We start from the raw sequence: 16,606 nt of genomic DNA, 5'->3' as shown, positions 1-16,606 counted from the left end.
GATTCTGCCCCCAAACCCAAAAGGTGCCAAGAGCTTAGGAGTCAGGAGGAGGCCTTGAAGGGCTGGTGAGTCAGAAGATGCCGGTGATAAAGCAAGGGCAGAATTCTGCTCTCAAGAGTCACAAGCTGGTTTACAAACCGGTAAGCCAGCTTTTGCTTCAGCTCTGTGTCTCACCACGAGTCAGCGCCAGGGTACTAATGGTAGCCGTTATGCGGGCCACAGAAGAAAGGGAAAGTCCCGTGTTCTTGAGAAATGGAAGCCTTAGAAGGATCAATTAAGTCTCTGTCACACCACAGACGAACACCTGGAGACCCTATTAAACTGCTTCCTTCCCACACGTCTCTCTCACTTTCAGAAATATGCTTGGGGAAAAAGACATAAGAGGTCTGTGATTCCACCACTCGGGAGATAAAGGCAGAGGCAGGAGGATTGTCATAAGTTTGGGGCTAGCCTGCTTCACATGGAATTTTTTAAAAAAATTATTTATAATTTTTTTTGTGTGGGGGTTGGGGCAAGGTCTTACAGTATAACGCTAGTTGCCCTGGAATACACTATGTAGACCAGGCTGCCCTCAGACTCACAGGGATGCACCTGCTCTGCCTCTCAAGTGCTAGGATTTTGGGGGGGGGGAAGGGAGGGAAATAGGAAGAAAGCAAAAATTCTGCCTAGCTTTGTAAGAGCCACAGTTGGTGTTTTGCATCTGAGTATTTTTCCATTCACATACATGGTTCTGAATGTTATTTTACCACTAATATAGCATTGTAACTGTGTCCCATCTTAAAATTATTGAGAAGTTTGCAGTCTGATGTCCATAGAAGTAAGATCATATTTACATGTAGCTGTACGCAGCTTTCTGGGTGTTTTGTTGTATCTATTGTAGGAAGAATGCTGAGGTGTTTACAGCTTGTGTATAGGTCTTTATCACCTAGAATCTAGCCCTAGAAAGTGAAACTGTTGAGTTAAAGCTAGGAAAAGTTAGGAGTTTCATCACCGCTCACAGGTAACTAACACCTACCATACCTGTGTGGCCCCCAGTGCTCTGAACTTCACCTTAGCGTTTGAGCTTCTTGCGGGTCATTGTTTTCCTAGTCATGACTCTTAAGGCTTTCTGGAAGTGGAGCTGGGGGTCAGGACAGCCTCCGTTTGCCAGACTGTGTTCCAAAAGGCATGGGACCAGATTCTGAGAAGTACTGGGTACTGTTCAGTCCTTTGCTGATTCACTGGTGGAAAGTTTGTTTGGCTGGAACATGCTTGCTTGACTTCCCCTCGGCCCTTTCAGTTAGCAACTTCTTGTCTTTATTCTTTGACCACTTTAATGTTTTTCCCTTTTAAACTCTGGTCAGATGAGACCAGAGCCTTTTGATCATCCCCCCAGCCCCCAACACACAGTCCTTTGATTCACAGGTAGTCAGGTGTGTTTAACTCCTGTGGGTGTGCTAACTGCTGTGTGTTTAACTTCTGTGGGTGCACCGCTGTGCGTTTGCTTGGATTCCTAGAAAAGTAGCCATGTTCAACTTGAGCTAAGGTGACAGGCATGTTTTCCTTTTCGTATGGTTCATTTGTGACAATTTTTCTTTTTAAATTCATCTGGGACTTTTTTATTCTGGTTAGTCATAGAAATCTGTCGTCGTTGTCCCCCCTCCCTAGATAATCATCACATTATTTACTGGACTGTCAACCATGACACACTTTAAAAGCTTGCAACAAAATACTTCCCTGTCTCCCCACCTCCCTTTCCTCTTGTTTGTTGTCCTGCTCAGGCTGGCCTCCAACTCGCTGTCCTTTGCTTGAGCCTCCTGAGTGCTAGGACTACACGAGTGCACTGCCAGGCCTAGTTTTTTGTTTGTTTTTTAATTACAAAAACGATACATACTTACCAAGTAAAAGAAATAGCAACAGAGTATTTCTTGCCAGGAGACAGATAGTAGGCGAGTGAGAAGCTGAGTGCAGAGTGCAGGTCCCTCAGATCCTGGCTTGTGTCTGGCTCCACAGTTTTTGGTTATAGTGTCTTAAACAACTTTCCTAACCTCCACGATTTACCACATCTTTGTCTGTAAAGCAGAAATAATGGGAGCCCCCAAGTGGCTTCTGAAACGATCGATAGTGCGGGCTGTGTTGTCTGGAGCGTGCGTGCCTGGCGCCGCAGAGGTGAAGGAACCGTGGGTGCCGTGTTGTTGCTGGCTTTCTGCTTCAGTCTAGGTGCAGAGCTGTCTTCTGTAGTTGGCTTTAATTACATTGATTCACTTGCCAGCAGCCTTCAAAAAAAAAGTCAGGTCTCATGGCCACGGTCAGGATGTGTAGAGAACCTGTGTTGGGTTGTGATAGAATTCTCCTGCTCGATGAGGCAATTTTGGCTGAAATAGGAAAAAGAAAATAGTCCTGTATGGGTGGATACGTAGGTAGGTCTTGGGTGCACAGGTAAAGATACACTGATCTATCATTTTCTCTTTTAGTAAAGAAACACTGTAAAGCTGAAGAGAGTCGTGGCTCTAATCAGTGTGGTTATATATAGTGCATGAGCACAGTCATGGAGGGTGTAGCCATCATCCTGTTGTGTATGCCTATGGGACATGCGACTCTCTGCCTTAGATGAGTGTCACAGGCAGTTTAGCACAATGGTTGCAACCTGAATCAGACAGGCTGCCTTGGTAAGTACATTGTAGTGGACACCGTGCTTTGGCTTCCTTGTGTACATGGTGTAGTGGCATCGACCTGTGTGATTATTGGATGATTAAGGTGGTGTATTGAGGAATGTATAGACTTAACCTGGCACACACGGAGCACTTGGGAAGTGTTGGCTCACAATTATTGAGAGCCATATTAAGCACATGCAAGGTTTCACTTGGCAACACCTGGAAGGGCAACCCAAGTGAACAGGCACATCTGGTGAGTGTCTTGAAATCATTTCCTCCACGTCCTCTTTGTTCTCTCCTCACCCTCCCCAGCTTGTTAGGATATAACTGTTGAAAGACACTAAACAGATCTAAGTAAACAGATGTCCCAAAGTATCCTAGAAAACAAGAGCTTTATTCTCTTTTTGTTTTTCCAGACTGGGTTTCTCTGTGTAGCTGTGGTTCTGGCTGTTCTGGAACTTGCTCTGTAGACCAGGCTGGCCTTGGATTCACAAAGATTCACCTACTTCTGCCTCTCCAGTGCTGGGACTAAAGGCATGAGCCCCATGCCCAGCTTCGACTCAGAGCTTTAGTCTTAAAAGAAGAAAAGTCAAGTAGAATGGTTGGGATATGAATATATCTTAAACTCTTAAAAGCAAGGTCCTGATAGAGCAGAATAATATTCCTGCCAATTCAGGAGCTGGCTGAATGCTAAGGAATGCTAGAGGAGAAGGTAGCTACAGAGGAGGTGACAGGGCTGTGTGTGTGTGTGTGTGTGTGTGTTTGTGTGTGTGAGAGAGAAAGTGAGAGAGAGAGAGAGAGACAGACAGAGACAGAGAGGAGAAGAGGTGGTAGAGGAAAGAAGGAGGCAACAGAGGAGGAAGTGATGGGGGTGACAGAAAAGAGACAAAGAGAAGATGGAGACAAAGAAAAGGAGGTGATATGATGGGGAGGTGACAGAGGAGGAAGTAGGAGGTGATAAGGGCGTAGGAATAGATGACAGGGAAAGAGGTGACAGGAGAACAGGCTGTAAATGTCACATTTGCCTAGAGATGACAGTGTCAGCTGAGAGTTTGATGAGTATTTTAGTGATAGCTGCCATCTCTCTGAGGCAGTTTTAAAAACTAGAGAGGAAAAAAATTCAGTTTCTCTAAAGAGTTTCTGATCGGGTTGAATAATCTGTTGAAGTAATGACCTTAGTTTTGAACCAAATAATTCTAACGAGTCTAATGGGAGTCTAGAGATTTGGCAGTTGTCCTTTGTAGTTGGGAAGTTCTATGGAATCTGTAAGATTTATAGTGGCTTGTATATGGAGTCTTTTTCTTCTTTATACCTGCTTGGTGTGGCTCTTCTAGTGGTAGAGTATGTTTCCCTATCATTCTCTGGGAGAAGAGAGAGAGAATTCTTCCATACTCTTAACTTCCACTTAGTACGGAGGACAGATGGCTCTGGGTCCCTTCCTCTTTGCCCAGTCCTGGTCTTCTAGCTTTGACCAGACAGCTGATAGGAGATGTGGTGAGCTAAGAGGTAACTGAGTTCTACCCACCTGTCACCATTACCAGTGAGTGCTGGTAAGTGGAAGCCTGGATTCTGTTCCTTGGAAATGTATGATCCTCTTCCTAGTAAACAATGATTTAGTAAATAGCAAGACATTCTTTCTAACTGAGCAGCTAGCTGTACATGGAAACACGTGCTGGCTCTATGCAGAAATGCTCAGGAAGGCCTTGATCGTTATGGAAACTAGAAGCATCTGCCTGGTGCTTACCTAGCACACAGAAGGGCTGCACTAGTGCAAGGCCTTTTCCTGTGGGTGGGTATTCAACTACTAATGCCTGTGGGGGGATAATGTTTTAACTGCTAGTGCTTTTGTGGTAGGATGTCTCAGGGTAGGAGAACAGGGGTTTTATTTTCTTTTTTAAACTCTGGAGGACCTTAAATTGGCTGTGTAGCTAAGGGTGACCTTGAATTTTTTTTTTTAAGATTGTTTATTTTATGTATGAGTACACTCTTGCTTTCTTCAGACACACCAGAAGAGTTCATCGGCACTCATTACAGATGGTTGTGAGCCACCATGTGGTTGCTGGGAATTGAACTCAGGACCTTTGGAAGAGCAGTCAGTGCTCTTAACCAATGAGCCATCTCTCTAGCCAACCTTGAACTATTTTTAAAATTTATTTTTTATTACTTTTTAGAATTGTGTGTATATGTGTGTGTCTCTGTGTGCGTGTGAATACAGTGCCTTCAGAATCCAAGAAGAGGACATTTGGATCCTCTGGTCCTAGAGTTCTGTAGTCCATTGTGGGCCGCTGACTTGGGAACCAAACTTGGGTCCTTCGATAAGCTGTGACTTCAGCCCTGTCCTTGAAGTCTTGATTCTACTGCTTCCGAATCACAGGCATGTGCCACCATGTCTGACTTAACAGCTCTTAATAGAAGTGAAAAGAAAAATCAGGTTGCAAAAGAGAACATACGGTGTCCTAGTTTTGTAAGCATGTCTGCGTGGGTAAGGGAAGCCTCTGCCTTTGGCAAACAACATATGTGTTTCCCCTTTAGAATCTATATTGTGTTGTGCAGTCCAGAGAGAGGTAACTTCTCTTTAAAGCAGTCAAGTGGGGGGTGGGGGTGGGGGTGGGGGTGGGGTAGGAAGCAGGGGCTAAGAGTCTAAGGATCTGGTCAGTAGGCTGGGGTGGCCTCACCCGAGGGGGTGGTCAGTGTTAGTGACTTGGGCTTGTTTGTACTTTCTCAAAGATGAGGAGAAGCTCTGGAGTTTGTGAGCAGTAGGATTGGGATACCATGTTGAGAGAATAGATCTTCAGGGAAGCAGTATGGGACAGAGAGCCTCTACCACAGGCACACAGATGTCTCTCTTACCCTGGCCTGTGGTTTGTCAGGAGGAGGAAAGGGCCACCAAGAAAGCACGGCTGTGGTTTTCCTGTCTGTGGATTCTGTGTTCACATTTATCATTGCTGTGTGGTGTCGAGAATCTCTAGGTTGAGAAATTGACATGAAACAGAAGGCCGATAATAAAGCCGGGCTATCTGTCCAACAGACCGTTCTAGATGGGTGCCCATAGGTTTCTCAGAAATAAACAACCCCAAAGAGTGACTGATACAGGATGACAAAGGAAGCAACCTGCCATCTGATAAGCAAGAATCAGCGGCTACAGTAAGGTGAGCCAGGGAAGACAAGGAGTACGTACTTGTCTTCTGGGCCTTCTGGGGCTCCTGGAGACGCAGAATAGTTGACAGAATGAAAGCCCAGTGCTGGGTGAGTAGTGGTAGTCAGAGGGGAGAACCGACGACCATGCCTGTAGGCTGCATCTGGCTTCTGGGCTATACATATGAAGGGGAGAGTGAGAGAGAGAGGAAGGGGTGATGGGGGAGAGGGGGGAGGGGAGGAGAGAAGAGAGAGAATATGAATATGAATGTGTGTGTATGAGTGAGTATGTGTGGGTCTTACTGTGTAGACCAGGCTGGCCTTTAACTTACAGAGGTCCACCTGCCCCTGTCTCCCAGGTGCTTCTGGGATTAAAGGTATATGTCACTGTGCCCCATGAGTGTCTTGCTTTTTATAGTTTTCAGTCTAAGAATAAACAACATTTTAAAAGTGTTTTAAATTTTTTAAAGATTCATTTTACTTTATGTATATTAATATTTTGCCTATATGTGTTTATGTGTGTACCACATGCATGCCTGGAGTCATAGAGGTTAAAAGAGGGCATCAGATCCCTCTGAACTGGGTTCCAAGCCACCATTCCAAGAAATTGCCAGAAGGCAGCACAAAGGGCAAAGTGAAAATTGTAAAGGAGATGAGAAGGTTTGGAGGCTGGAATGGGCTCTGACAGGCACCACGTATAGACCCAAGGGGAGACAGAGGCGGACTATATCCAGAGAGTGCAATTAATAAACTTCTAGGTTAGCGACATGAGTCCTAAGATTCAGAAAGTTCAGCGACTCCTCTCCAAATAAAAACCCTACAAGTAAACTGATTTTTCAAACAGCAGAGCATGGGCCTGGGGAGCTTGTTCAGTGGGTAAAGTGCTTTCTACCTGCGTCTGCTTCCCAGCACTCCTAGACTCCACATGCAGTGGCATGCATCTGTGCTGGGCAGGCAGAGGTGCAAGCATCCTTGGGGCCAGTCAGTAAGTACAGCTCCAGGGTTGCTAAGAGACCTTCTCTTAAAAAGTAAGATTGGAGCCCTGCGCAGTGCACCGGCCTTTAATCCCAGCCCTCAGAAGCAGAGGCAGGTGGATCTCTGAGTTGGAGGCCAGCCTGGTGTATAGAGAACGTTCCAGCATATCCATATGTGTAAGGCAATTTGATCCCGCTGTCTGATTGAGTGTGGAGAAGGAAAATTGTGTGTGAGGGGAAAAACCAACCCGAAGGAATGAAGGCAGCACAGAGGGGAGCAAAATATTGTCAGCAAAGAAATGGGCAAGGACATGAGCAAACCTAAACCAGCCAGAGCCTGGTGAGCACTGTGAGCTAAGGCTAACATGGGTCATCATGTGCCTGGTGCAGGTTACCATGCAGCTCTGAGCGGAGGGAGCCAATGTCATGCTTTGTATTTATGGGTAACCATTAGAGAAGACAGATAAAATATAGTTCTCCTTAGTATGAGAGAGGGACTGTATTAGGTTCTGTTGATTATAAAACCTGCAGATGCTCAAGTTCCTTACGTAAAATGGTATGGTGTTTGTACTTCCTGTTATGACCCCCAACCATACAATCATTTTCATTCACTACTTCATAACTGTAGTTTTACAACTGTTACAAATCGTAATTTAAATATCCATGTTTTCCGTTGATCTTAGGTGACCCCGTGAAAGGGTTGTTTAACCCCTCAAAGGTTTAGCGACCCACAGACAGAGAAGAATCCCTATGCTATGTGCTTAAGGCATCTCTAGATTACTTATAATACACTACTGTCTGTCTGTCTTCCATTGTCACAAAACACTTGAGGTTATGTAATGTAGAAAATAAGGAGGCTTATCTGGCTCAGTTTTTTATTCATTGGTAATTTCATACATATGTACAGTTTTTGATCTTATCAGCCCCCCACTACCCACCCAACTCCTTGCCTCCTTCCAGCTTCATGCCCTCCTTTTCTTTCTTTCTTTTTTTTTTTCTTCTTCTTCTTCTGGCCTCGAACTCAGAAATCTTCCTGCCTCTGCTTCCCGAGTGCTGGGATTAAAGGCGTGCGCCACCACGCCTGGCTTTCATGCCCTCTTTTTATAACCCAGAGTCCAGTCAGTGCTGTCCTGTGCATGGGTAGAGGGCCATCCACCAGAGCATGGGCAACTTAGCACGGCCATTTTCCTGATCTCTATGCTAGCAGCTTTTAGTTGCGCAAGCCCTTCAGCGAGAGGTGGACTTGATGAGGTCTGTCCTCATCCTCCTGAGATTTTGCATGGCTTGAGCTTGCTCATAGTCTTTGAGGTTGAAGATTCAGAAAGCATAGTGCTGGCTTTGGCAAATGCCCCTTGGCTGTGTCACATTTGTAGTGGATGATAGCCTGGTGGAAATGAGAGCAGAGGTGGTTTACTTATTGGTATCATCATATTAAAGTTTTAATTATTTTAATTTTTTTAATAAGAGTCTCCATACATTGTCCATGTTGGTCTTGAACTCCTAACTCAAGTGGTCCTCATGCCTCTGCCTCTCTGGCAGGCATTTGTCATCATTCCAGGTTAACAGATTAATTCTTTCTAAGTAAGACAGAAAGGTAGGGAGAAGGTGAGGTGGGTTGCAGTCATCAGTAGACTGTGTGTAGTAGAAGAGTGGCTTGCAGACCTGAAGGATGGGCCAGCGAGATATTCACGCTGGAACCCATATCGATTTCAGTAATACATAGGGTAAGTTGGTAGAGAATCTGGGATTAAGTAGTATGATTGTTGTGGGCTAGGACTCGGGTGAAGGCAGAATATTAATTAAAAAGGGGTAAGTGTTAAAATTCTAAACCATTATTACAAGTATATTATTGTGATTATGATTGCAATAAAAATGGCATAATCTGGCACGAGACCACACACAGATGTAGGAGCTGGAGATTAAAAAATAACTGGGGCTTGTAGCCAGTCTGTAACTTTTTATACCAACATACTCAAAAGTGTATGCTTACATGCAGTCTCTGAGTTTTATGCTTCCAAGTAAAGACATTGTTGCCTTTCTGATGATAAAATGAGCACCTGAGAGTGGGGCTCCATCCAGGCCTGGCTGCTCTGAGGTCTCTTTTCTGAGTATAACACATTGTTTCTCACTGGAGGAATGTGGAATCATGGGTAGAACTACGAGATATTTGGAAAACGAGTTCCTTGAAGTGACTAGTGCACCTCAGGAGAGGCAGGTCCGTCCGGAGCCAGGAGGACCTCGCTGTGCTGTAGAGCAGCCAGGTGAGTGTTGAGGTTAGCTTCTAGAAGAGCTGAGCATAGGTGACGCTTGACATCATGGAAGCAGATGGATTCATTAGCATGATGGGGAGAGCTGTTCAGAGTCCTTTTTAAGTAGGAGGTAGGAGGAAGACTGGATGTCCCCAAGACAAAAAAAGGAACATGAGTCAAAGGTGTGGGTGGGTACTAAAAATGTCCTACCATAAAAACCAAGGGAAGAGACTGGGATGGCCATCAGTGACACAACTCACTCATTAACTCGCAGCAGACACAATGACGACAGAGCAAGACTGGAGTCGAAAGGGTCCTGCTCTCAGGGAATAGGGGTTAGTGTAGAAAGGGGGCGAGAAAGAAAAGTAAAGGCAGGGAGGGGGGAGGGAGAGGAAAGGGGGAAGGAAAAAAGGAAGAAAGAGAAGAAAGTTAGTAGGTTAATACCAGAAAGTTAGACAGTGCCAGGGACTACAGAAGACAGCTTGAAAGTGAGAGCATTAAGAAAGAGCCTGAGCTGGGGGGAGGGGGGAGTGAGGAGGTAGCAGGGGGATCTTTGAGTTTGAGGCCAGCCTGGTCTACAGTGAGTTCCAGGACAGCCAGGGCTACACCGAGAAACCCTGTCTCAGAAAAAAACAAAAAACAAAACAAAAAGAAACTGGACCTGAAGCCCGAGAGTCAAGCAGGCAAAGTGGACTTTTTCAGACAGAGCAGCAAGTACGTGGTAGCACAGAACTTATGTGGATGAACTGAAGGGCAGCCATGCCGCTCAGTTTGTATGAGCGGTGGGGGGCAGTGCAAGGAGAAAGCACGTTTGGGCCTAAGGGGAGAAGGAGCTGCCTCAGGTTTGCAGTGTGAAGGATGCGCTGTAGGCAGGGACAGGGCAGGTCGGTGGGCACTAATGCTGTGGCTGGTGAGGATTACAGGGTGCACAGTGCCCTTGCCCTGAAAACCACACAAGATCACTTTGTGTAAGCATTGAGGGGCCATTTATTTCTAGATGGGAGAATTACAGAAGAGAGTTTGAGGGTTTCTTTTTCTTTCTCTGCTTGCAAACTGTAAAGAGCCCACACTGTTGGCCATTGGTTGGTCAATGAGATAGAAGTTAGTCGAATGAAATCCTTTAGAACCAGTGCCGGTTTCCATTAGAACATTTATTTCTGTTGTCGACTCTGCTTGTATGTTGGGTGCACTGGGAGCACTGTTGCCCAGGTGCATTGGCCCCATGCCCCTCCTGCCTCTGCTTCCTCCGTGTGGGATTACAGGTGTGCCCACACGGATGCTGGTTCATTTATGCCTCCAGATGCTCCACACCTGCCTCCTGTTTATCCCGAGCTCCATTCTAGTTATAGATCGCCTCGCCTACAAAGAGCTCCTGTGTGCTTCTCAAGCCCGCGTACTCTGCCTGCATCTTACAGCATCCTGTTTTACACTCTCAAGCACATCAGCAAGCAACAACTGCCAAGTAGTTTGCCTGTGAAAAAAACTCCCATCGTCCTTGTGCTTGTCTGTAGTACCTGCTGACTCCAGACAGTGTGCTCTGTGACTGCTGAGTCTGCAAGGGAGGCCTTCTCAGAAAGACTAGTTAAGTCCTTAGCAGCACCTTACATAGTAGTGAGCACTTTCCAAACCATCACTTTCTGTTTTCTCTTTATTTAGACCAGGAGAACAAGCTCTGGTGTCCATTAGTTCAAGAAATCCTGTGTTGAAGCATAATGTTGCTACATAAGCCAGAGAAAGGAAGAGCACAGCCAGGTAGGGTGAGCGTTAAGGCCCCGGCTTCTCGGCCTGAAGTCTGTCTTCCCTCTGTTCTGTTCTTTATCTACTCATTGGGTTGGTAGAAGCACACACATTCGAATAAAAGGATAATATGGATGCTTTAGAAATGTAGGTCAGGAACCAGGCAGTGGTGCACGCCTTTAGTCCCAGCACCCAGGAGACAGAGGCAGGTGGATCTCTGAGTTTTAGCCCAGCCTGGTCTATATAGTCCAGACAGCCAGGGCTATGTAGTGAGACCCTGTCTCAACAAAACAATCCAACAAAGGATGAAATGCAGGTCTTGATGTAAAATGTTTGAGTAGAAGTTTTCTATCTGAGTTTGAAGATTTATTTTTATGTTTTGAGGCAGGGTCTTACATATAACTCTAACTGGCCTAAAACTCACTGTGTAGACCATGGTGGTTTCAAACTCATAGAGATCTGCTTCTCTTTGCCTCATGAATTCTGGGATCAAAGTTACTACCACTCCGGGCCCTAACTTATTTTTATTTTAAGTGTGTGTGTGTGTGTGTGTGTGGGAAAGAGAGAGAGAGAGAGTGAGTGTTTGTGCACACAAGTATGTGGAGGCCAGAGGCTTTGTAAATAGGTTTGTGTCAGGTTGCTGCAGGAGCCACCCCATGAGTGCTAGGAACGAAACTTGGGCCCTCTGCAAGAGCTGTAAGCACTCTGAACTGCTGAGCCTCTATTTAACCCTCTATTTAACAAGTGTAGATTATCCACATTTAATATTTTAAGGACGAATTTGTTTTGCTTTCTGTCTCCCTGATCATTGCTCTCCGACACCCTTGGTAAAATTGCCTTCAGCTTTTGGTTTTACTCTAGGACAGAAGAGCTCTTACGAGACTTTAACAGTTGCACATCTGGAGCAAAGATGGAGGCTGGGAGTGGCTGAGCCTTTGTGAGACAGTTGTTGTTGTAGGAGTGCTCCTGCAGGTGGTCTCTATCTTCCCCTCCCCCTTCTCCCTGCTGGTGTGGAATTTGAAGATTTGTGCAAGATGGACAAGCTCTCCTTAGCGGTTTTATATCTTGTCTCTTAGACTCAGTAAAGTTTGATGAGGTCAGGGCTATTACCATGATAGAATTTTTTTTTTTTTAGACATATGCTAGACTGTCAAAAATACATGTAGATTTTCTCTCTCTCTCTCTCTCATACACATACACACACACTTTTGTTTCATTTTTTGAGGTGGGTCTTGTTGTGTAATACTGGCTGGCCTTGAACTCAAGACTTTCTTGCCTGGGCCTCCTGAGTGCCAGTTAGAATGGCTGTGTCTGTCACCCTACCTTGCTGTGAAAGTATTTTGTGTGTGTAAAGATGTGAAAGAATGAAATTGGAGTATCTTGTGGGCATAGATTAGTATGTATGTATGTACTCTATACAAGTTTGACTTGTAGCTCTGTCTGGTTTGAGGGGAATATAGGTGGGACTCTTCTGTATGTTGGGATTGTAGAGTTTGGTGAGGGAGCAGGACTGGGAAGCTGCGTTGGACCTGTGTCTCGGTACCTCACGTCCTCTGCTTATTTTCATAGCACAATAAATAATAATACCTTGTTGTCTGTACGCACTTATGTCCACTTTACAAGATTAGGTCACTGAGGATAAAGGCCGGCCACAGTTCTGTCTCTGAAGGATACAGGACGATGCCTTTCATTTCTAAGTATAGTCTTCTCTCTGTTTCTATTTTAAGAAGGAGTGCCTGATGTCTGCTAATGGAAGATAAATAGAGGCAAGCTGGAAAATACCTTTTATCTACTCCTGGGTGAAGTTCAAAAGAGTTCTCTTAACTCTTTTCAACTCTAAATTTAACAAATTGGGCTTCTTGGGGTTGTTTTTGCTTAGTAGTTCAAAAGGAGACTTTCATGTTCGGGAGGATGGAGGGTTGGTGCGTGTTGCCTCTCTTCACCTCATGTGGTGCCCAGCTCTCAGGTAGAACCAGCTGTGCTGGGTTGGGGAGGCAGTGGAGCTTTGAATGGAAGCTTCTCAAAACTGACAAGACTCTCCTTCTCTTGCAGGCCTGATTGTTGGTAGTGACATGGAGGATGGGGCTGGCATTTCAGACTGCCAGCTGTTTTTACCAGCCGCTGCATCACTTGAATAGAAGCTATGCATATTGGCTGGCCGACAAAGCCAAGGGACAAAAGCTATGGCTGTTAAAATGGTCCCTCTGAGTCCAGGGCTCTTTCCCTGGCTGTTAGCACCATGGATCTCTTCCTTTTCATCCCATCAGCAATGTGGTACCTTCTTCTACTTGATGACGACAGCTGATACTTCAGATTTGCCTGACTAGGGTTAGAAACCTGAATCGCGGTGAGGAAGATGAAATTTCCATTTTACTTGGTGCCTTGTGCAGGGAGCACACTGATCTTTCCAGAAACTTGCGTGTGAAAAGAGGTTGCGTTTTGTCAGACAGACTCATGGTTATGGCGAGCGATCCGACGTGATCAGAGTGGGCAAGAGGCACAGTGAACTCATGACAGGCTATACCATGTTGCGGAATGGGGGAGTGGGGAACGGTGGTCAGACCTGTATGCTGCGCTGGTCCAACCGCATCCGGCTGACATGGCTGAGTTTCACGCTGTTCATCATCCTCGTCTTCTTCCCCCTCATTGCTCACTATTACCTCACCACTCTGGACGAGGCAGACGAGGCCGGCAAGCGTATCTTCGGCCCTCGGGCGGGCAGTGAGCTCTGTGAGGTAAAGCACGTTCTCGATCTCTGTCGGATTCGTGAGTCTGTGAGCGAAGAGCTTCTACAACTCGAAGCCAAGCGGCAGGAACTGAACAGCGAGATTGCCAAGCTGAACCTCAAGATTGAAGCCTGTAAGAAGAGCATAGAGAATGCCAAGCAGGACCTGCTGCAGCTCAAGAATGTCATTAGCCAGACAGAGCACTCCTACAAGGAGCTGATGGCCCAGAACCAGCCCAAACTGTCCCTGCCCATCCGACTGCTCCCTGAGAAGGACGACGCCGGCCTTCCACCCCCCAAGGTCACTCGGGGTTGCCGCCTTCACAACTGCTTTGATTACTCTCGTTGTCCTCTGACGTCTGGCTTTCCCGTCTACGTCTATGACAGTGACCAGTTTGCCTTTGGGAGCTACCTGGACCCTTTGGTCAAGCAGGCTTTTCAGGCTACAGTGAGAGCCAACGTTTATGTTACCGAAAATGCGGCCATCGCCTGCCTGTATGTGGTGTTAGTGGGGGAAATGCAAGAGCCCACTGTGCTGCGGCCTGCCGACCTTGAAAAGCAGCTGTTTTCTCTGCCACACTGGAGGACAGATGGACACAACCACATCATTATCAACCTGTCCCGGAAGTCAGACACACAGAATCTACTGTACAACGTCAGTACAGGCCGGGCCATGGTGGCCCAGTCCACCTTCTATGCTGCCCAGTACAGAGCTGGCTTTGACTTGGTCGTGTCACCCCTTGTCCATGCTATGTCTGAACCCAACTTCATGGAAATCCCACCGCAGGTGCCAGTTAAGCGGAAATATCTCTTCACTTTCCAGGGTGAGAAGATCGAGTCTCTGAGATCTAGCCTTCAGGAGGCCCGTTCCTTCGAGGAAGAGATGGAGGGCGACCCTCCGGCTGACTATGACGATCGCATCATTGCCACCCTAAAGGCCGTACAGGACAGCAAGCTGGATCAGGTGCTGGTAGAATTCACTTGCAAAAACCAGCCGAAGCCCAGCCTGCCAACCGAGTGGGCACTGTGTGGGGAGCGGGAAGACCGCCTGGAGTTACTGAAGCTTTCCACCTTTGCCCTCATCATCACTCCCGGGGACCCGCGCCTGCTCATTTCATCTGGGTGTGCCACTCGGCTCTTCGAGGCCCTGGAGGTGGGGGCTGTGCCGGTGGTGCTCGGGGAGCAGGTGCAGCTCCCGTACCACGACATGCTGCAGTGGAACGAGGCCGCCCTGGTAGTGCCCAAGCCTCGTGTCACAGAGGTCCACTTCCTGTTACGAAGTCTTTCAGACAGTGATCTGTTGGCCATGAGACGGCAAGGCCGCTTTCTCTGGGAGACCTACTTCTCCACCGCAGACAGTATTTTTAATACCGTGCTGGCCATGATTAGGACTCGAATTCAGATCCCAGCTGCTCCCATCCGGGAAGAGGTAGCGGCTGAGATCCCCCATCGGTCAGGCAAAGCAGCTGGAACTGACCCCAACATGGCTGACAATGGGGACCTGGACCTGGGGCCGGTAGAGACAGAACCACCCTATGCCTCACCTAAATACCTCCGCAATTTCACTCTGACTGTCACAGACTGTTACCGTGGCTGGAACTCTGCCCCGGGACCCTTCCATCTTTTTCCCCACACACCCTTTGATCCTGTGTTGCCCTCTGAGGCCAAATTCCTGGGCTCAGGGACTGGATTTCGGCCCATCGGTGGCGGGGCTGGGGGCTCTGGCAAGGAGTTCCAGGCAGCGCTTGGAGGCAATGTCCAGCGGGAGCAGTTCACGGTTGTGATGCTGACCTACGAGCGGGAGGAAGTGCTCATGAACTCCCTGGAGAGACTCAACGGCCTCCCCTACCTGAACAAGGTAGTGGTGGTGTGGAACTCTCCCAAGCTGCCCTCGGAGGACCTTTTGTGGCCAGACATTGGTGTCCCCATCATGGTAATAAAATGGGCAGTGTGTTTTACTATGTGGAATAGTACCCCACGCTTAATGCCCCCTCTAGTTTTTATCATTTTTGCTCCCTTGTAGTAGAGGTGAATATATGTGTACCTCTGTGTGTGTGTGTGTGTGCACGTGTACATGTGTGCGCATGTATGCACTCCTGGTGCTGGGGATTGAGCCCAGGGCCTTTTACATGCTGGTATAGCACATTTATCTAGTTATTTATAAACCCATATGGGCTGCGCCTTCCCATGTACGCAAACTGTTTGGAGAGTATTAGGAGTGAAGCCTTATTGGAGGAGATGTATCACTGGGGTTGGGCTTTGAGGTTTCAAACGCCTATACCAGGTCCATCTATGCTCTCTGCATAGCTCTCAGCTACTTATCCAGGACCGTGCCTGCCTGTGCTCCCCACCATGATGATAGTGGACTAACCCTTTGAAACTGTAAACACGATCCCAGCTAAATGCTTTTTCTTAAAACAGTTGCTTTGGTCATGATATCTTTTCACAGCAGTAGAACGGTGACTAAGGCATAGGTGTTGTTGAGTTGTTTTAAAGTATGCTATTTTGTGAGAGACACACTTGCTCATACAGTGGACGGTGGAGCAGCGTTGGCTTTCTGCTTCCAGTAAGCGATGACTGAAATCCACCAGCAAACTTGCCAGAACTAATCCTTTCTGTAATCTGTTGGGAAATGAGTAGTTCCTGTGGTTTCTGGGCAGCCCATTGCAGTAATATGATACTTAGCTGGAAATGCCAGGAATTCTGCCAACAGGCTCTTCTAACATACTTTTTGTTTGTTTCTTTGTTTGTTTGGTTTTTCGAGACAGGGTTTCTCTGTGTAGCCCTGGCTGTCCTGCAACTCACTGTGTAGACCAGGCTGGCCTCAAACTCAGAAATCCGCCTGCCTCTGCCTCCCGAGTGTTGGGATTAAAGGTATGCGCCACCACTGCCCAGCCTAACATACTTTCTGTAGTAGCATGCAGTCTTTTATAGTTATTTTTAAAAGGAAAGAGTTTCAAGTTAGAAAATTTCAGTCTAGTCACTATTTTGACTGTGTTCTCTGTTTACGGGAAGCAGGTATTTAGAGCAGCAGTTAAAATTGCTGGCCCTCTTGGTGAAGGCAGGTGTCAGCGCCAACAAGAGTTTGTCTGTAATCCTTCTCTAAGGAAGGTTTTCCTCCTTAATGCCAGCACAGCCTGTTTGTGCTACAGT

At 46.9% G+C, this 16,606-nt stretch overlaps 1 protein-coding gene across 4 annotated transcripts in view; it reads left to right on the top strand.

Annotated features, from left to right (window-relative positions):
- Extl3 (exostosin like glycosyltransferase 3) overlaps window positions 1-16,606 on the top strand; it is a 93,272-nt gene that overhangs the window by 52,922 nt on the left and 23,744 nt on the right. For 2 of the 4 annotated variants that reach the window (XM_021181878.3, XM_021181876.3), the window contains exons 2-3: window positions 10,648-10,743; window positions 12,781-15,386. In XM_021181878.3, the coding sequence (XP_021037537.1) occupies window positions 13,239-15,386 (2,148 nt within the window). In that variant the 5' untranslated portion in view covers window positions 10,648-10,743; window positions 12,781-13,238. The remainder of the gene's footprint in view (window positions 1-10,647; window positions 10,744-12,780; window positions 15,387-16,606) is intronic. The other 2 variants (XM_021181879.3, XM_021181877.3) reach the window with 1 other exon arrangement.

Source organism: Mus caroli, unplaced genomic scaffold (genome assembly GCF_978045245.1).
Source record: "Mus caroli unplaced genomic scaffold, Mus_caroli_1 scaffold_12, whole genome shotgun sequence".
Lineage (NCBI taxonomy): Eukaryota > Metazoa > Chordata > Mammalia > Rodentia > Muridae > Mus > Mus caroli.
The sequence above is the reverse complement of the archived record's forward strand: the minus strand, read 5'-3'. Positions and strand labels throughout refer to the sequence as shown.